At 43.7% G+C, this 18,864-nt stretch overlaps 1 protein-coding gene across 2 annotated transcripts in view; it reads right to left on the bottom strand.

Annotated features, from left to right (window-relative positions):
• Positions 1–17,252: 17,252 nt before the first annotated feature.
• Positions 17,253–18,864, bottom strand: part of BRMS1L (BRMS1 like transcriptional repressor) — a 42,422-nt gene continuing 40,810 nt past the window's right edge. For both annotated transcript variants that reach the window (XM_036452099.2, XM_036452088.2), the window contains exon 10: positions 17,253–18,810. In XM_036452099.2, coding sequence (XP_036307992.1) covers positions 18,693–18,810 — 118 coding nt within the window. In that variant the 3' untranslated portion in view covers positions 17,253–18,692. The remainder of the gene's footprint in view (positions 18,811–18,864) is intronic.

The following is an 18,864-nucleotide window of genomic DNA, read 5'->3' as shown; positions in this document are numbered from 1 at the left end:
ACTGCCACCTTCAGGTTTTAATCAAAATACAGTAGTACTACAGCTTTTACATTTCCAGGAGCCAGCCTGTGCTTAATGTATCAGAGATACATTATTTTCTGGTTTGGAGAGCAAAGTACTAAGACTGCAGTACAAATGTCTTTCATGAAGTACTTGGACTTTTTCATTTTTTTTTTAAATAAATTTTTATTGTTCATATTATTACAAATGTTCCTTTCCCCCCGCTTCTCACCCCACCCTCTGCCCTTTCCCCACCCCCCATTGTCCTCATCCATAGGTACACAGTTTATGTTCAGTCTCTTCCCACATCCCCCTCTCCCCTTTTCCCCAAGAATAAACAGTTCACTCCCCTTCCATACCTCTGATTCTATTATATTCAACAGTTAATATTGTTCCTCAGATTTTTTTTTTTTTTTTTTTTAGTTTCCTTGGTTTTTAGATTCACTTGTTGATAGTTACGTATTTGTTGTTCATAATTTTTATCTTTATTTACTTTCTCTTCTGAAAGAACCCCCTTCAGCAATTTATATAATTCTGGTTTGGTGGTGATGAACTCCTTTAGGTTTTTTTTATTAGTGAAGCTCTTTATCTGACCTTCGAATCTGAGTGATAGCTTTGCTGGATAGATTATCTTTGGCTGTAGGTTCTTGCTATTCATCACCTTGAATATTTCTTGCCATTCTCATCTGGCCTGCATGGTTTCTGTTGAGAAATCAGCTGACAATCGTATGGGTGCTCCTTTATAGGTAACTACCTGCTTTGCTCTTGCTTCTTTTAATATTCTCTCTTTGTCTTTTGCTCTTGGAATTTTAATTATGATTTGTCTTGGTGTGGTCTTCTTTGGATTCCTTTTGTTTGGAGTTCTGTGCGCTTCCTGGACTTGTAAGTCTAATTCTTTCACCAGGTGGGGAAAGTTTTCTGTCACTATTTCTTTCAGTATGTTTTCGATATCTTGCTCTCTCTCATCTTCTGGGACCCCCATAATTCTGTTGTTGGTTCGCTTGAAATTGTCCCAGAGGTTTCTTACATTATCTTCAACTTTCTGGATTCTCTGGCCTTCTTGCGTCTGCGGAGGAGTGTCTTCTGGCTCTTTATGTTCCAAATCTTTGACCTGATTCTTGCGATCTTCCATTCTGTTTTTAGGACTCCATAAAATATTTTTTATTTCAGACAATGTATTCTTTATTTCTTGTTGATCCCTTATTATTTCTAGTTGATCCCTTTTCATATCCTCATAGGTCTTGTTTATTTTATCGGCCTTTTCTAGGAGATTCTTGAACAACCTTATAAGTGTGGTTTTGAACTCTATATCCAGTCGCTTTTTGTCCTCCATTTCTTTCATTTGTGATCTATTTGGTTTAGGCATTTTCGCAGGCAGCTTTCCTGATGGGGCGGGGTTTCAGGGTGGAGCCTACAGCCTTGGCTTCCGTCAGCCCCACCCTATGCGACTCCTGAGACTCAGGGTCCTTCAGTACTTGTTGCGAGCGCCTCTGAGAGAAAGGTGCCCTCGATTTTCGCCTGCTGCCAAACTGTCTATGCTCTCCCCCAATGAGTCCAGTATTGGGGTTCAGTTCAGTTGGTAGTGGGATTGGAGGTGGCGTTCAGAGCCGTCTGGAGCCCCTGTCTCCTTCCCGTCAGGGCAATCCCGCGGCACAGCCGGCCGGCCCTTCTCTGCACGCAGTGTGAGCACCTCCGGGACCTCCTTTCGCCACTTCCCTGGAGTCCCGCCTTACAGCCCGGCTCCCTATGGATGAGCCTGGGTCCCCGGGGTCTGGCCTAGAATTGGGGTTCAGAGCAGTTGGAGCTGGGCCCAGCACAGTCGTAGCTTTTCTCTCCTTCCCGCTTGGGACTGCCAGCCAGGCACTCGGCCTCCCTCCTCTCCGGCTCTGTCCTCTCCACGTGCACCGCGTGTCTCCGTACCTTGGGCTTTTACAGCTCCTCCGCGCTTCCTTCTGGTTTTCTCCTTGCTTCTTATTGTAGAATTTCCAGTCAGTCGACTTTCCTGTAGTTCTGAGTAATGTCCATTTTATATTTTAGTTGTATTTTGTTGAAATTGTTGTGTGCGGCTGCGGCTAGTTGCCTACCCGAGCAGCCATCTTGGATTCTCCTGGACTTTTTCTTTTATGATTTTTCTATAACATGACTTAAAATCAAAGCCTACTGTGTGTTTTATCCATCATCTATAATAATAAAAGGGTAATATGCTAATTAGACCAGATGTCCTTTCTGACTAAGCCGGGGCTAAAGGGAAGCCAGCACAGGTCCTGGGTGCTGGAGGGAAGCCGGTGCCTGCAGCCAGAAGGAAGGCCACTCTTGCACGAATTTTTGTGCAGCGGGCATCTAGTTATAACTGTAACGAAATTCATGCAAGAGTAGGCCTTCGAAGTCCCCACTGCCTTGGCCCTCTCAGCCCTGGATTCGTCAGGAAGGGCGTCCGGATGGTTGTTCCACTGTTCAACCGTTTGGTTGATTTGCATATTATGCTTTTATTATTATTATAGAAAAAGATTACATACTGGAAGCTCCCAGAAAACTGTCCAGAATATGCTTAAGTAACTTTAGTCCAAATCTAATGGAAAAGTTTTCAAGCAAAACTGTTTAGATGTTCCATGCATCAATGCCCTCCAGCCAAAGACCACCAGGAACACACGTACAGTAGAACAAGGTGGGCTCCTGCTCATGGCAGGCAGAGAGCACACACACCAGGAAACTGGGGCTATCTGAGAAAGAAGGTGCTAGAAAGGACTTACAGGATTCTGGCTGTAAGTTGTGGGAGGTTTTGGGTTGTGCTCAAGGAAGTAGGGCTTTGCTCTGGATAGATTACTGTCAGAAAGTAGGGACAGCCGAAACCGGTTTGGCTCAGTGGTAGATCGTTGGTCTGCGGACTGAAAGGTCCTGGGTTTGATTCCGGTCAAGGGCATGTACCTTGGTTGCAGGCACATCCCCGGTAGGGGGTGTGCAAGAGGCAGCTGGTCGATGTTTCTCATTGATGTTTCTAGCTCTCTATCTCTCTCCCTTCCTCTCTGTAAAAATATCAATAAAATACATTTTTTTAAAAAAAGTGGGGACAATTCCATGATATCTTAATAAATCCTATTGACAAGGCAAAAGGGATGCATTGGTAAAGAAGCAGCAGTCATTCATATTAGTCAAAAAAGGGAGGGGTTTAGTATCCTTGTGCTTTGTAGACTGACCTTAGGCAAGATTATGAGGGGGGAGGGTCTTCTTTTTTGTCTCACTCTCAAGTCATGGAGCGGCCTTGTTAGATGCTGCTGTTTTACGAGGTTGATTATGTTCAACAGGAGAACATGAGGCAGAGCAGCGAGTGCCAGGCGGATCCTAGTTGCCAGGGACTACTTCTTTCCTTTTTACATGTACATCTACAATCCTACCAACACTTTTACTCCTTGAATGTGTGATGCGATTATAAAAGTTTATTATGATTTTTAAGATGGAAATCAACAGAATATGAAGTCCTATGTCCCCAATAAATGTTGCATGAGTAAGAAACACAGGTAGAAACCTGTATGCTGTTGTGAATCAATGTCACCCTTAAATTCAATAAAAAACTAGAAAATGAGTAATTTACTAGAACACCTCATGTCACATGAGGAAGATTGGTGTACAGATGGACTATGAGTCAGCTGGAAGCAGGAAATTTCTTGGCAATTTCAATGCCAAGAAACTACCTATCCATCTCTCTTCTCTTCAGCTCTCTGTGTCATCTTACCCCACAGGGCAGGAAACGTACTTGCCCATAATACCCATGCTTTCTTGCCTTCCTAGTTTCAACATGAAAGGGAGACTGGCTATCTTTCCACAGCTATAGCTGGAAAGATCCCAGGGAAGGGTTCTCACTGGACAGCTGAGTTTCATGCCCACCTCGTCTAAACAACTGTAACCAAGATTGGTGGAGCAAGAGAGAAATGGATGCTCCCATTGGAACCACGTGGTTGGGGAAAGTATTTCCCGGAAAAAGTGGAAATGGAGTGTTTGGTAGGTGAAAGAATTGAAGTCCAGCAGGAAGTTAAAAAAAAAAAAATCAGTTCTGGGCTTTAGAAATATAACATTGGCTACAGAGGGAAAAGATAAGCAAAAAGATTAGGCCATTATAATCAACTTGGTAAAATGTACTAGAGGCTTGATCTAGGCAGCATCAGTGGGACTGGAGGAAAAAGTTTGATTACAGAGTTAAAATCTATAGGACTTGGTAACTAAATAAATGTGAGGAGTCAAAATACATAAATAGCCCTTACATAGGATTTGTCATGTAACAGGCACTGTGCTAAGCACATGCCATACATCAATTCCTCACCACAGCCCTATGAAGCACTAAGTATTATTCTTTCCGTTCTCAGATGGGGATAGTGATGCACACAAAGGTTAAGAAATTTCTCAAGGTCGCCGAAACTGGTTTGGCTCAGTGGATAGAGCGGCGGCCTGCGGACTGAAAGGTCCCAGGTTCGATTCCGGTCAAGGGCATGTACCTTGGTTGCGGACACATTCCCAGTAGGGGGTGTGCAGGAGGCAGCTGATAGATGACTCTCTCTCATTGATGTTTCTCTCTATCCTTCTCTCTTCCTCTCTGTAAAAAAACGAATAAAATATATTTTTTAAAAGAAATTTCCCAAGATCAAACAGCAGATAAGTGGCAGAGTTCATATCCAGTTAGTCTTGCTCCAAAGTCCATGAGGGCAGGAATTTAACCACCTGCCACAGCCTCTCCAAGGTCTGAGTTTGGATGGATGGTAGTATGAATCAAGGATGGGAAAAGCTGAAACCGGTTTGGCTCAGTGGTAGAGCGTCGGTCTGCAGACTGAAAGGTCCCGGGTTCGATTCCGGTCAAGGGCATGTACATTGGTGAGGACACATCCCCGGTAGGGGGTGTGCAAGAGGCAGCTGGTCGATGTTTCTCTCTCATCAACATTTCTAGCTCTCTATCCCTCTCTCCTCCTCTCTGTAAAAAATCAATAAAAAATATATTTAAAAAAAAAAAAAGGATGGGAACAAAAGAGGAGTGCATGTGGGGTTTGGGGAAAGATAAAAAGAAGAGCTAATCTTTGGTTTTGTGTGTTAATTTTTAAAAGTATGAGGAACAGATGGAAATGCCAAGCAGACAACCTATGTAACTGGGGTGAGAGTAGAGGTTTAGATTTGCAACTGTCAGACCACAGGTGATAGCTGACATCAAAGGAGTGAAAACTTCTCCAAGGATTTGGGGGAGGACTCAGCATGCAGCCTGAAGCAAAACAAACAATTAAAGAGAAAGTGAAAGAATGATCCTGAAAATTAATAATCAGAATCATCTTTTCTGATGATTAGGAAAAAATAGGCATTCTCAGATACTGCTAGTCATACAATTTATTTGCAGGAAAATCTGGCAATATCTAATAAAATATAAAATCTCCCTATCATTTGATCAAGCAATTCTTGAAATTTATGCCACAAATATGTTCTTTCCAATGGTCAAAGATGTTATACAAGAGTATAGCACTTCACTTCAGCCTTGTGTGATAAGAAGAGAGAGAAGGAGGAAAGAAAGGAGAAAGGAAAGGAACCTAAATATTCCATCAATTTTGGGTTGATATTGCATACCATAGAATTACATGTGGCTATTTCATAAAAATGAATACCACACAGTCCTTAGAAAGAATGAGGTTGCCCTGGCCAATCAAAGTGGTATAGTGGATAATGTTATAACATATACATATTATAGAAGTACATTGATAAAATATAACTTAATAGCATGGACAAATAAAAAACTGCTATAGTCAGTAATTAATACAGTGTCTGAAGTATTATAAAAATTTTTTAAAAAAAGTTTTGCCTGGCCAGTGCAGCTCAGTGATTGAGCATTGACCCATGAACCAGGAGATCACAGTTCAATTCCCAGTCAGAGCACACACCCAGGTTGCGGGCCAGACCCCCAGCCAATCGATGTTTCTGTCTCATCAATGGTCCTATCTCTCTCTCCCTATCTCTCTAAAATCAATAAAAACATATTTTAAAAAAATAATTTTGCTATAAGAGCAATTACCCATTGATGTACTTAAGTATAAGGAAATCATAAATTCATCATCAAACAAGTGAAAGTACTATCTTTGCCATTAACAATGCCTTTTTAAAATTCTTTCACTAATAAATGAAATATGGTATTTTTTTCAAAGTCCCTCTACCAGTAGATGTAGTTTAGCCTCTGCTTAAAGGCCTGGTTTCCTAAGCAATTTAACAGAAACTATCACCTTGACTAGCAGAGGTGAAATGCTTCCATGTGGCACTTCTCTCTTCAAGAAAATGCAACAGTCTCCTGACAAGGTCATCCCCCTCATTAGATACAGAAGAAAAAAAAATTTTTGAACACTGTTGTTACATTACTTATCCCCTTGATCTTCCTTTAATAACAAAATGTCTTTGAAAAAGAATACATTTAGCTTCAAGGACAGGAACAAAGAAACTTTATACTTATAGTTGCTTTTTAGATAGATAAGTAGATAGATATAACACATTTTTTCAGAAAGATTAGTAACTTGAGATAATCAACTCAGCTTTAGCACTCTCAGTATATAAATCCTGCCACAGAATTTTTGTCTCTCATACCTTCTGGAAAACATCATGACCAGAAAGTCCTAACCTATATATTGATATATTATATCATATATATATAAAAGCCCAAGCAGCTGCTACAACTGAACAACCAGAACGACTGGAACTGGTCGGTCAGTTGCTATGATACCCATTGATCAATAGGAGGGCATTTGCTCAACACAGGAGCTTCCCTCTGGTGATCAGTGTGCTCCCACAGCTAACCTCCAGTGGCCCCTCCCCTCTGCCAGCCGGCCCCAATAGACCCCGATCAGGGGGTGGGGTGAGGAGGGGACAGCTAGCCAACCTCCCAGGATCCCTCCCCTTGGCTGGCCATCCGCCCAATAGGCCTCAATCACTAGCCAGGCTGAGGGAACCCTCCCATGCACGAATTCATGCACCAGGCCTCTAGTATATAATCCTGTCTAATGAAAGAGTAATATGCAAATTGACCATTACTACAACACACAAGATGGCTGCCACAAGATGGCCAGCAGGGGAAGGAAGTTGGGAGGACCAGGCATCCAAGGGAGGGCAGTTGGGAGTGATCAAGCCTGCAGGGGAGGGCAGTTAGGGGTGACCAGGCCAGCAAAGGAGGGAAGTTGGGGGCAATCAGGATGGCAGGGGAGCAGTTAGGCATCAATCAGGCTGGCAGGAGAGTGGTTAGAGGGTGATCAGGCTGGCAGGCAGAAGCAGTTAGGGGCAATCAGGAAGGCAGGCAGGCGAGTAGTTGGAAGCCAGCAGTCCTAGATTGTGAGAGGGATGTCGATTGCCCTAAGTGGGCAGTGGGACATCTCTCGAGGGGTCCCAGATTGGAGAGGGTGCAGGGCAGAGGGACAACCCTCCCTGCATGAATTTCATGCACTGGGCCTCTAGTAAATTTATAAAGAATAATCACATCAGAATTCTTACATTTGTGTTCATTATTTTAAACATGAACAATATTAAATGACTTTTCATTTACACATTAAACAAGAGGCCTAGGCAGATTTGTGTATCGGTGGAGTACCTTGGTCTGGCCTGCATCCTCTCACAATCTGGGATTCCTCGAGGGTTGTCTGATAGCCAGTTTCATCCCAACCCCTGCAGGCCTGATCCAGACAGGAGGAAGCCCAATCCTGTGCACTGAGCATCTGTCCCCTGGTGGTCAGTACACATCTTAGCGACTCATTGACTGGTTGTTTGGTCATTTGGTTGATTAGGCTTTTATATATATAGATACGGTTCCTGGTACATGGCAAACATTCTAATTGTAAGTATTATTATCACTGGCTGCCCATAAATCAGGGGCCACACTGGTCAGTACACTGGCTAAAATTGCAAAGCAGACAGAGGATCTACAGTAAGATGGCTGTACAGGTAAACACCTAATCGCAGTCGCACATAACAATTTCAATAAAATATAAAATGGACATTACCCAGAACTACAGGACAGTCGACTAACAGGAAATTCTACAACGAGAAGGAAAGAGAAAACCAGAAGGAAAATCAAAGGAGCTGTAAAAGCCTAAGGTACGGAGACACGTGGCGCGCACGAAGAAGACAGAGCCGGAGAGGAGGGGGAGGCTGAGTGCCTGGCTGGCATTCCCTAGCGGGAAGGAGATAAAAACTCCAGACTGTGCTGAACCCCAGTTCCGACAGCGCTGAATCCCAGTTCTGGGCGAGACCCTGGGGACCCAGACTCAAATAGAGGGAGCCTGGGCTGTGAGGCGGAATCCCAGGGGAGCGGCGAAAGGCAGAGCCCCCGGAGTCGCACACATTGCACACAGAGGACGGACTGTTGTCTCTGATGCTAGATTGCCCTAGCGGGAAGGAGACAAAAGCTCCGGACTGTGCTGAGCTCCAGTTCCGATTGCCCTGAACCCCAGTTCTAGGCCAGACCTCAGGGACCCAGGCTCAAACAGAGGGAGTCTGGGCTGGAAGACAGAACCCCTGGGGAGCGGCGAAAGGGGGTCCCGGAGGCGCACATATTGCCCGCAGAGAAGGGACGGTTGGCTGTGCCGCTGGATTGCCCTGATGGGAAGGAGACAAAAGCTCCAGACTGCTCTGAACCCCACTTCCAACCAAACTGAACCCCAGTTCTGGGCTCATTGGAGGAGAGCCTAGACTGTTTGGTAGCAGGCGAAACTTGAGGGCACTTCACTTTCAGAGGGGCTTGCAGCGAGTACCGAAGGACCCTGAGAAACACTAGACTCAGGAGCCGCATAGGGCGGGGCTGACGGAAGCCAAGGCTGTAGGCTCCACCCTGAAACTCTGCCCCATCCAAGCAGAACACAGAGACTTTTAAGGCTACCAACTAAGGGAAGCTGCGAAAATGCCGAGACAAGGAAATAGATCACAAATGAAAGAAATGGAGGACAAAAAGTGACTGGTATAGAGTTCAAAACCACACTTATAAGGTTGTTCATGAATCTCCTAGAAAAGGCCGATAAAATAAACGAGACCTATGAGGATATGAAAAGAGATCAACTAGAATTAATAAGGAGTCAACAAGAAATAATAAGGGATCAACAAGAAATAAAGAATACATGGTCTGAAATAAAAAATATTATACAGAGTCCTAAAAACAGAATGGAAGATTGCAAGAATCAAGTCAAAGATTTGGAAAATAAAGAGCCAGAAGACACTCCTCCACAGAAGCTAGAAGGCAAGAAAATCCAGAAAATTGAAGATAATGTAAGAAACCTCTGGAACAACTTCAAACGAACCAACAACAGAATTATGGGGGTCCCAGAAAATGAGAGAGAGCAAGATATCAAAAACATACTGAAAGAAATAGTGACAGAAAACTTCCCCACCTGGTGAAAGAATTAGACTTACAAGTCCAGGAGGCGCACAGAACTCCAAAAAAAAGGAATCCAAAGAGGACCACACCAAGACAAATCATAATTAAAATTCCAAGAGCAAAAGACAAAGAGAGAATATTAAAAGCAGCAAGAGCAAAGCAGGTAGTTACCTATAAAGGAGCACCTATACGATTGTCAGCTGATTTCTCAACAGAAACCATGCAGGCCAGACGGGAATGGCAAGAAATATTCAAGGTGATGAATAGTGAGAACCTACAGCCAATAGTAAGAACCTACCCAGCAAAGCTATCACTCAGAATCGAAGGCCAGATAAAAAGCTTCACTAATTAAAAAAAAAGCTAAAGGAGTTCATCATCACCAAACCAGAATTATATGAATTGCTGAAGGGGGTTCTTTTGGAAGAGGAACTAAATAAAGATAAAAACTATGAACAACAAATACATAACCATCAACAAGTGAATCTAAAAACAAACAAAAAAATTTTTTTTAATCTGATGAACAATATTAACTATTGCAAATAATAGAATCAGAGGTATGGAAGGGGAGTGAACTGATGATTCTTGGGGAAAAGGGGAGAGGGGGGTGTGGGAAGAGACTGAACATAATCTGTGCACCTATGGATGAGGACAATGAGGGGTGGGGAAAGAGCAGAGGGTGGGGTGGGAACCTGGTGGAGGGGAGCAATTGGGGGGGGGGGGGGGAAGAGGAACATCTGTAATAATATGAACAATAAAGATTTATAAAAAATAATAATAATAATAAAATAATAAAATAAAATAGCAAAGCAAATGGTTTAAAAAGAAGTTAGAGGGCTGTGGGCCAGACCTGCACAGCACCTTAACAGAGGAGAGAGCTCAGTCAATAGGCCACCAGGAAAAAACAAAATGAACATTAAGAGTATAGCAGTGTGTCTAGCACTATACCAGGAAGGGGGTACTCTCACTAGAGGACAGGTGACTGACTACTGGTTTCTCCAAAATAAAGAAATCTTCTGGTGACAAGTTTGCTTTCACATTGATCTTCCTAGAAAGAAGGAATGTGCCAAATAGCAACTTGAAGAATGTTCTCCTTCTCAGTTACACTTCCCAACGTAAACTGTTAGGTGGACACTCAGCTGTCATTTCAACCCCACGAGTTGGTCTAAGTTCCCCAGCGCTGTCTCCTTGGGGCATGCTTTAGTCTGCTTGGGCTGCCATAGTAACAGAATACCACAACGCGATGGCCTAACCCACAGAACTCATTTTCTCACAGCTGGAGGCTACCAGTCCAGAATCAAGGTGCCCAAAGCTTTGTTTTTTCTGAGGCCTCTCCCGTGGCTTTGGGATAGTAACCTTCCTGCTGTTTCCTCTGATGCCCAAAATTCCTCTTCTTTATAAAGACATTAGTCAGACTGGATTAGGCCCCAACCTAACAGCTTTACTTTAACTTCATCACATCTCTAAAGGTACTATCGCCAAATAGTCACATTGTAAGGTACCAAGGGCGATGGCTTCAATACATGAATGTGGAGACACAATTCAGCCCATAACAGGACATACATATAAAGTTCAAGTTTCTGGGCCTATGAAGTAAAGGGCAAGGCTCTGGGCCACAGTGAACAACAGGAGAAACTGCCTCAGGGAATTCCACAAGAGCCACAATCCTCATAGTTCATTCATAAAGACAAGATAAGGAACATGCATTTTCTCTCCCGATTCTGAGCTTTCATATTCTTTAAAAATATTTTAGATTTCCTTATGTGAATCTCAGAACAACTTTTATACGAGGGAGGCTGCTATAAAAAGTACTTAGTGCCCAGCCTACCAAAATTAACAGTGAGAAAAGGGTCAGAATGAGGAGTATACCAATGCTGTTTGTTAATAATTATTAGCAATAAATTGGACTAGCTGTGATTGGATTTTTAAATGGGAGAGAGCAGGAAGGGGTGAACTGAACATGAAATACTGGGAGCTGTGACAGGAAAGGCCCTTAAATTGATCCTAAGACAGAGGCTGATCTAAACATAATAGCAGCAACAGCAGCTACAACACACTTAACAGATTCTAACAATTTTGCTAGACCTTTTCACTAGAAGTCTAACAGCAAACTGTTAATAAAGTATATTATAGCCCTAACCAGTTTGGCTCAGTGGATAGAGCAATGACCTGTGGACTAAAGGGTGTGCAGGAGGCAGCTGGTTGATGTTTCTAACTCTTTATCCCTCTCCCTTCCTCTCTATAAAAAAATTAACAAAATATATTTAAAAATGTACATACCCTATCTAATAACATAGTAATATGTAAATTAACCGTCACTCTGCAACAAAAATGGCGGGGCCCATAGCCACAAGATGGCAGTGCCCAGTCCTCTCAGCCCTGCCGGAGTCCCCCAGTCTCAGAGAGGGCTGCCAACTGAGGATCTGCAGAGTAAGCAGCCTGGCAGAATGCTGCCCAGAGGCCCTCCTGATCCTTTATAAAAACCAAAAACAAATTCACTCCCCACAGCCCCAACCCCTGCCAGCAGCGGCAGCCTGGGCAGAGGTCTCAGCCTGGCCGGGGTGCGATCCCCTTCCAGTGGTGGCAGCCTGGGGTCTCAACCACCGAGTCACACCAGCTAGGCAGATATGGAGGAATCTTAAATGTTTATTTTAAAAATATATATATTTTATTGAATTTTTACAGAAAGAAAGGGAAAAGGATAGAGAGCTAGAAACATCTATGAGAGAGAAACATCGATCAGCTGCCTCCTGCACACACCCCACTGGGTATGTGCCCCCAACCAAGGTACATGCCCTTGACTGGAATCAAACCTTGGACCCTTGAGCCTGCAGGCCAATGCTCTATCCACCTGGTCAAACCAGTTAGGACTGTCCAATATGTTAAAGAAAAAACCCTATCTAATAGAGGGAATATGCAGGGGAGGGCATTTGGGGGTGACCAGGTTGACAGGGGATGATCGGACTGGCAGGAGAGCAGTTAGACATGGATCAGGCTGGCAGGGGAGTGGTTAGGGGGTGATCAGGCTGGCAAGCAGAAGTGGTTAGGGGCAATCAGGCAGGCAGGTGAGCCGCTGGGAGCCAGCAGTCCTGGATTGTGAAAGGGATGTCCAACTGTCTGTTCAGGGATCGGGCCTAAACAGGCAGTCATACATCCCCCGAGGGGTTCCAGATTGGAGAGGGTGCAGGTTGGGCTGAGGGACACCCTCCCCCCTGCCCCCGCAGTGCATTTGTGCACCAGGCCTCTAGAATATATATATATTCTATAGTCATATGTGAGCATAAGCTTATCCAAAAACAGTATCAATATTATAAAATAGGTATATATAAATATTTAATTTTGAAAGTAACTACATTAAAATTTATTCTTAGATGGCTGCTCGGGTAGACACCTAACCGCAGCAGCACACAACAATTTCAATGGAATACAACTAAAATGTAGAGTGGACATCGCCCAGAGCTACAGGTAGTCGACTGACTGAAAATTCTACAACAAGAAGGAAAGAGAAAACCAGAAGGAAAATCAGAGGAGCTGAAAAAAAGCCTAAGGTACGGAGACATGCTGCGCACGCGCGGAGAGGTCGCAGCCGGAGAGGAGGGGAGGGCTGGGTGCTGCCTGGCGTTCCCTAGCAGGAAGGAAATAGAACCCCCAGCCTGGGCTGAACCCCCGAACAGGCAGCACTGAGCCCTAGTTATGGGCCAGACCCTGGGGACCCAGGCTCCGGCGGCGGGGGAGACGGGGCTGTGAGGCGGAATCCCAGGGGAGTGGCGAAAAGTGGAGCCCCCAGAGTCGCGGGCACTGCGCGCAGAGGACTGAATGTTGACTTTGATGCTGGATTACCCTAACGTGAAGAAACAAAGCCTCCGGCGGCGCTGTGCCTCAGTCCGGACTGCTCTGAACCCCAGTCCTAGACCAGACTCTGGGGACCCAGGCTCGGGCAGGGGGAGACGGGGCTGTGAGGCTGAATCCCAGGGGAGTGGCGAAAAGTGGAGCCCCCAGAGTCGCGCGCACTGTGCGCAGAGGACAGTCTGTTGACTCTGATCCTGGACTCCCCTAGCGGGAAGGAGAAAAAAAAAAAAAAAGCTCCAGACTGGAGGAATGCGACAGGGAGCAGGAGCCCCTGCCGGACACCAGCCAGCCGGGCGCCGGCAGGGAGCCGGGCGACGGGGGCCCCCAGGCGGGGGGTGGGGTGCCCCTGAGCCATCGACCTCTGAATGCAGGCAACAGAGCCAAGGCCGGCGGCTGCTTCCTGGGCGGCGCCGACCCCAGCAACAGGCTGGAGCAGCGTGGGAGCCCGCGGAGAACAAAGGGGTGCCACAGGCCAACCTGCTGAGCTCCCAGGACAGGAAGAAGAAACCAAAGATCTCAATGTGAAGACATCAAGTGAGAGCAAAAGATAGTAAAATTACTTAAGAAAGAATACAAAGAAGATCTTGAAAATTCAAAGACTAAGTCAGAACTCAACTCACCAGCCAACATTGCAACATAAATGCGTTTAAAAAAAAAAAAAAAAAAAAAAAAGACAGAATGTTGGAACAGCGGCGGTCATGCCTAGAGTGCCCAGGTACAAAGCAATGGCTACTGGGCCCGGAGCAGCAACGGCCAGGCCCCAGAGCAGCAGCAGCCAGAACCAGAGCAACAACAGCCAGCACTGGAGCAGCCAGACCTGGGGCAGTGGCAGCCAGGCCTGAGGCGGAGGCGGCCAAGCCCAGGGAGGCCAGTCCAGGAACACCCAGACCTGGAGTGGCCGGGCCCAAAGAAGCCGGGCCCAGAGCAGCAGGGTTGGGAGCAGCCAGGTCCAGAACAGCAGTAGCCAAGCCTGGAGCATCCAGGCTGGGAGCGGCCAGACTCGGAGCGGCCGGGCCCGGGATAGCCGGGCCCGGAGCAGCCGGGTTGGGTGTGGCCAGGCCCGGAGCAGCAGCAGCCAGGTCCAGTGCAACTAGGTCGGGAGCGGCGGTGACCAGACGGGAGCAGCTGGTCGTGGAACGAACCAGAGCAACAGAGGCCAGGCACAGAACAGCCAGGCCCGGAACAGCTCGCTCTTCGCCTGCCCCTGCCCCACGGCTGCTGGAAACTTTTGTGGGAACTTGAGGGTCTGCTGAATCAAGTGATGAAGGCTTATATCTGGATGTGTTGAGTTAGTATAGTGCTGGGGTGTTGATCTGTGAGTGCCTTGGGTGGGGCTTGGATGAGGCTGGTTGACCTATTTGGAAATGTCTTTTGTGTGAAATGTATCATTGGGCATGTGGTGGTATTATTGATATGAGAAAATGCTAAGTAACTGATTTACTATCTGAAAAGGGATTTACTATCGGGGAAAGGGAGGGAGGAAGAGACTGAACATAAACTGCACCTATGGATGAGGACAATGGGGGATGGGGAGGGGGCGGAGGGTGGGGTGGGAACCTGGTGGATGGGGAAGAAATGAGGAACCTTTGTAACAATATGAACAATAAAGATTGATTTAAAAAAAATTAAATTAAATTAAATTAAAAAACAATTAAAAAAATGAAAGTAACTACATTAAATCGTAGTCAGTTTTGTGTTTTTTTTAAATATATATTTTATTAATTTTCCACAGAGAGGAAGGAAGAGGGATAGAGAGCTAGAAATACCGATGAGAGAGAAACATCGACCAGCTGCCTCATGCACACCCCCTGCCGGGGATGTGCCTGCAACCAATGTACATGGCCCTTGACCAGAATCGAGCCTGGGACCCTTCAGTCCGCAGACTTCTATCCACAGAGCCAAACTGGTTTCGGCTAAATCATAGTCAGTTTTTAAAATAAAAACTCTCTTTATAGATGGTTTGTGAAAGTTGTAGGTTTATGAAGAGAAATCTTGAGGGAGAGTTATATGGTTAAGCTGAATAATGAATTTAATTAGGCCAATGAATTTAAATATCAAAAGTACGTTAATACAGTGTTGGAAATTGGGGTTTTTTTTTTCACTCTATTAGAAGACAAGGATTTCCCTGTATTTCTAAAACCATGTCATTTTAGTTGGTCCGACGGTTGTGGGTTATTGTTAAGATAAAACCATGTCATTTTAATATATATATTTTATTGATTTTGTACAGAGAGGAAGGGAGATAGTTAGAAACATCGATGAGAGAGAGTCATCGATCAACTGCGTCTTGCACACCCCCTACTGGGGATATACCCGCAACCAAGGTACATGCCCTTGATCGGAATCGAACCCAGGACCCTTCAGTTCCCAAGCCGACACTATCCACTGAGCCAAACCTGTTTCAGCAACCATGTCATTTTAAGTTTGCGTCATTTAGAAAGTCATTGCCTTACTCTGATGCAATTGCAGATGTGTTATGTATTTAGAAAAAGCCATGGGAAGAACTCTGACTTATTCTAAATTAGATTTCTAAAAATAAACTTTGAAATCATACCTTTAAACTGGACGAGATGTGTAAAACTCTAAGGAATAACTGAATTGATGCTTCATCCCATGCCCCAAATCCTGGTTTTGGAGGTCTCATAGTCAGTCCCAGGATGCAATAATTCCATACCAAGGGGATGATGCTTCTGGCCCATCTCTGCTTTAGAGGAATCAGCTAACTTCTCTGTTCCAGTCTTGGATCCCATTCCCTTGTTGCCCTTAGATCAGGCAGGGGGAGACTACCATACTCTACACCAGTGTTTCCCAAACTTCAAATACAATTTTACCTATATGTTCCCAAAAATTCTAGTTTAGCACTTGTTAGTTGGGATTGAGGAATCTGTAGTTTAACAACTCCACCAGGTGATTCTCATCATGAGAGAAGTTTGGCAAACACTGGTCTACACAGGCAGGGCCCATGACCTTCATCAGCAGGAAACAGTTACTGAAGCCAGACTGTCCTCCCTCATCACCTTTAAAATATCTCAGTGAAGTATCTGAGGAGGTAATAAGACAGGTAAGTCAGGACAAGTGGAATAGGGAAACAGACAGACAGTTAAACAGCCAAGCAGTTTATGGCCATCTAGTAAATCGCAAAGTCCTATCTTCCCTAACCAAAGGCACTTGAGAGTAAATGACTCACACTTCTCTTCCCCAACCAGAGGGAGGGAAAGTGTAAATCATCCTACTCCTGAAGACAGGAAGCAGAATTCCAATTAGTGCCTTTTGTACCAACCACACCCAAGGATGGATGAAGTCAGGAGAATATAGTTTTGGTGCATCAGCATAAAGCTGGTGAGATTTTACTGAGATCCTCGTCTAAGACCTCCTCGACAATTCCTACCTTTAGAAAACAGATAAGAACCCTCGAGAAAGGCCCAGCGTGGGCTCTCTCGGGAGCATGCCCATGCCTTTTCCCCCTCTCAGGCATGCATCTTTACTCTTCTCTCCTAACAAATCTAAGGGTCCCGACAAGGCTTGCTACCAGCAGAGCAACGAGCAGCACCAGCTGGCTCCGAGTTCTCCCCTGGAAGCTGTCTCCAATTCCCAGTTGACTAAAGCAGCCCCGCACGGCTTAGTTCTTCCCTCTAACCTTTCCAGACACCAAAGCAGAGCACCGCCTAGGCTCTGCTACTTCTCTCACCCTAAGCCCTTCCTTTGTCACCCTAAGGCCTTCCTTTGTTTCACTGTCCCTAGCTTTAATAAACATACTCTCAAAATAAATAAATATCGCAACTTTCTATTTAGAATTTCAGAACTTATACAGTATGCTTTTATTAAAGTAAAACACATGCGTATTTTAAAATTAAGTATAAATTAGCTATCTTATGTGTCTAAATATGCCTCAATAGAGGTTGAATTGTGCTTTAGAGAAGCAAAAACATTTGTTCAACATTCTGCATCTATTAATGTAAATTGGCTCAAATCCTTCTTAGAAGTAGACAGATTATAAATAATAAAGAACTTATACACAAGTAATTCAAGACACTACAAATGACACTCAAACACATCTTTTTATTATATACTAAATTTAAAAATACAAATCTTATTAAAAATGCTTATGAAATATTGTATACATAAGTACTGTCAAATACTATCAGATTTCGACATTATGTACATTTGCCACGGTTAATTAGAAACAGAACAAAGTACATAACTTTACTGATAATGAATTTCAGATGTCAAATATTTTAACATTTGGCAACTGTGAAGTAGTGATCCACACAGAAAGCTGTTTGCAGAGGTAAAATAGTAAGAAAACAAACGGAATAATGCAGATATTCCTGCCCTAAGTGTTAATAAGTAGACCTCTTCCTCATCCTCTCAAATCTCACTATCACAGACATTAAAGTGCACAAGACCACCAGGAATACTTGATTTGGTTGTACCCTAATATACACTACAGCCAACTGTGCTGCCATATTGAGGGTTTCCATTATTTGTACTGTTCCTGAGGCTTTAGAAATTAATTCTGAATGTGGCTAAGAGAAGAGAAGCCAATTCTTTCTAAATTGCACCAAGTGCCCTTAAAGTATAGAATTGAGTAGAAGTGAAGGTAAAATTTCTAATTTGAGAATTCAGGGAAATTATGCCCTAGGAATAAAATTAGTATAAGGAACTACTTTTACCTCTGGAAAATGCTTACTGAAAATCTGTTTTGAAGATCAGAATGCACAGCAAGCACCACAATACTGTCAGTTACTGTCCACCACGTATGCTGCAGCATAAACACCTGCTCTCTAAAGGCTCACGAGAAATACACATAGAAGCATGTTATTACTTGACACTAATTTTACTAATTAACATTAAGTATCATTTGTAAAAAAAGGTCACCACCATACAATCAAAGAAGAGGAGAAAGAAAGCTACTAGTCTACAAAAGTGCTCCTTTTTGCTGTCAGACCCAATAGCTTAATTTTGGGTAAAAAAGATTGTAAAGTAAGGCCATCAGTTCTAAACAAGCTGATAATGCCATATATACATACATAAATATGATTAATTTCAATCCTGATTAAACACTAATATACTAGTACAAACAATTTATAGGAAAGGTTTTATGATGCTTATTTACAAACATATAATGAGTGACAAAGATACGGAAAATTTTTTTAAAATGCAGATAAAATTAGTCATTTAGCAACACAGTTCACTAAACACAGATTTGCATAAAAACGTTTAATAAGAAATCCCTACCATATACACCTATTGGTCATTGGACCTAAAAGGTAAATAAACATAATGATCACAATTAAACATTTTTTCTGTCTCTTTTAATAACATATCAATATGAGGTCTACTTAGAATACTACCTACAAATACACAGTCTCTCATGATTCAGCGAGAATATTGAAGTCATTGAATACATTTTTACTCCCATGGCACATCACATTTGGTAACACTAATATGGTAGATTTAGATAACACTTAAATCATGATTATGAATGTTTAATTGAATATTTTCCTTTCTGTAGCTGTGAAATGTAAAGCTTAGATTTGCTTCCATCAGGCCTCTTAAACCAAACTTCATCATGGTTAATTGTTGTAATTACGGCACTAAAAAGGATTGGGGGGAAAAAGGAATGAATGAGTGAATCACAATATTCTTCC

This window comes from Pipistrellus kuhlii, unplaced genomic scaffold (genome assembly GCF_014108245.1).
Source record: "Pipistrellus kuhlii isolate mPipKuh1 unplaced genomic scaffold, mPipKuh1.p scaffold_m20_p_1, whole genome shotgun sequence".
NCBI lineage: Eukaryota > Metazoa > Chordata > Mammalia > Chiroptera > Vespertilionidae > Pipistrellus > Pipistrellus kuhlii.
Note: the sequence above shows the minus strand (reverse complement) of the source record. Positions and strands in the feature narration are given on the sequence as shown.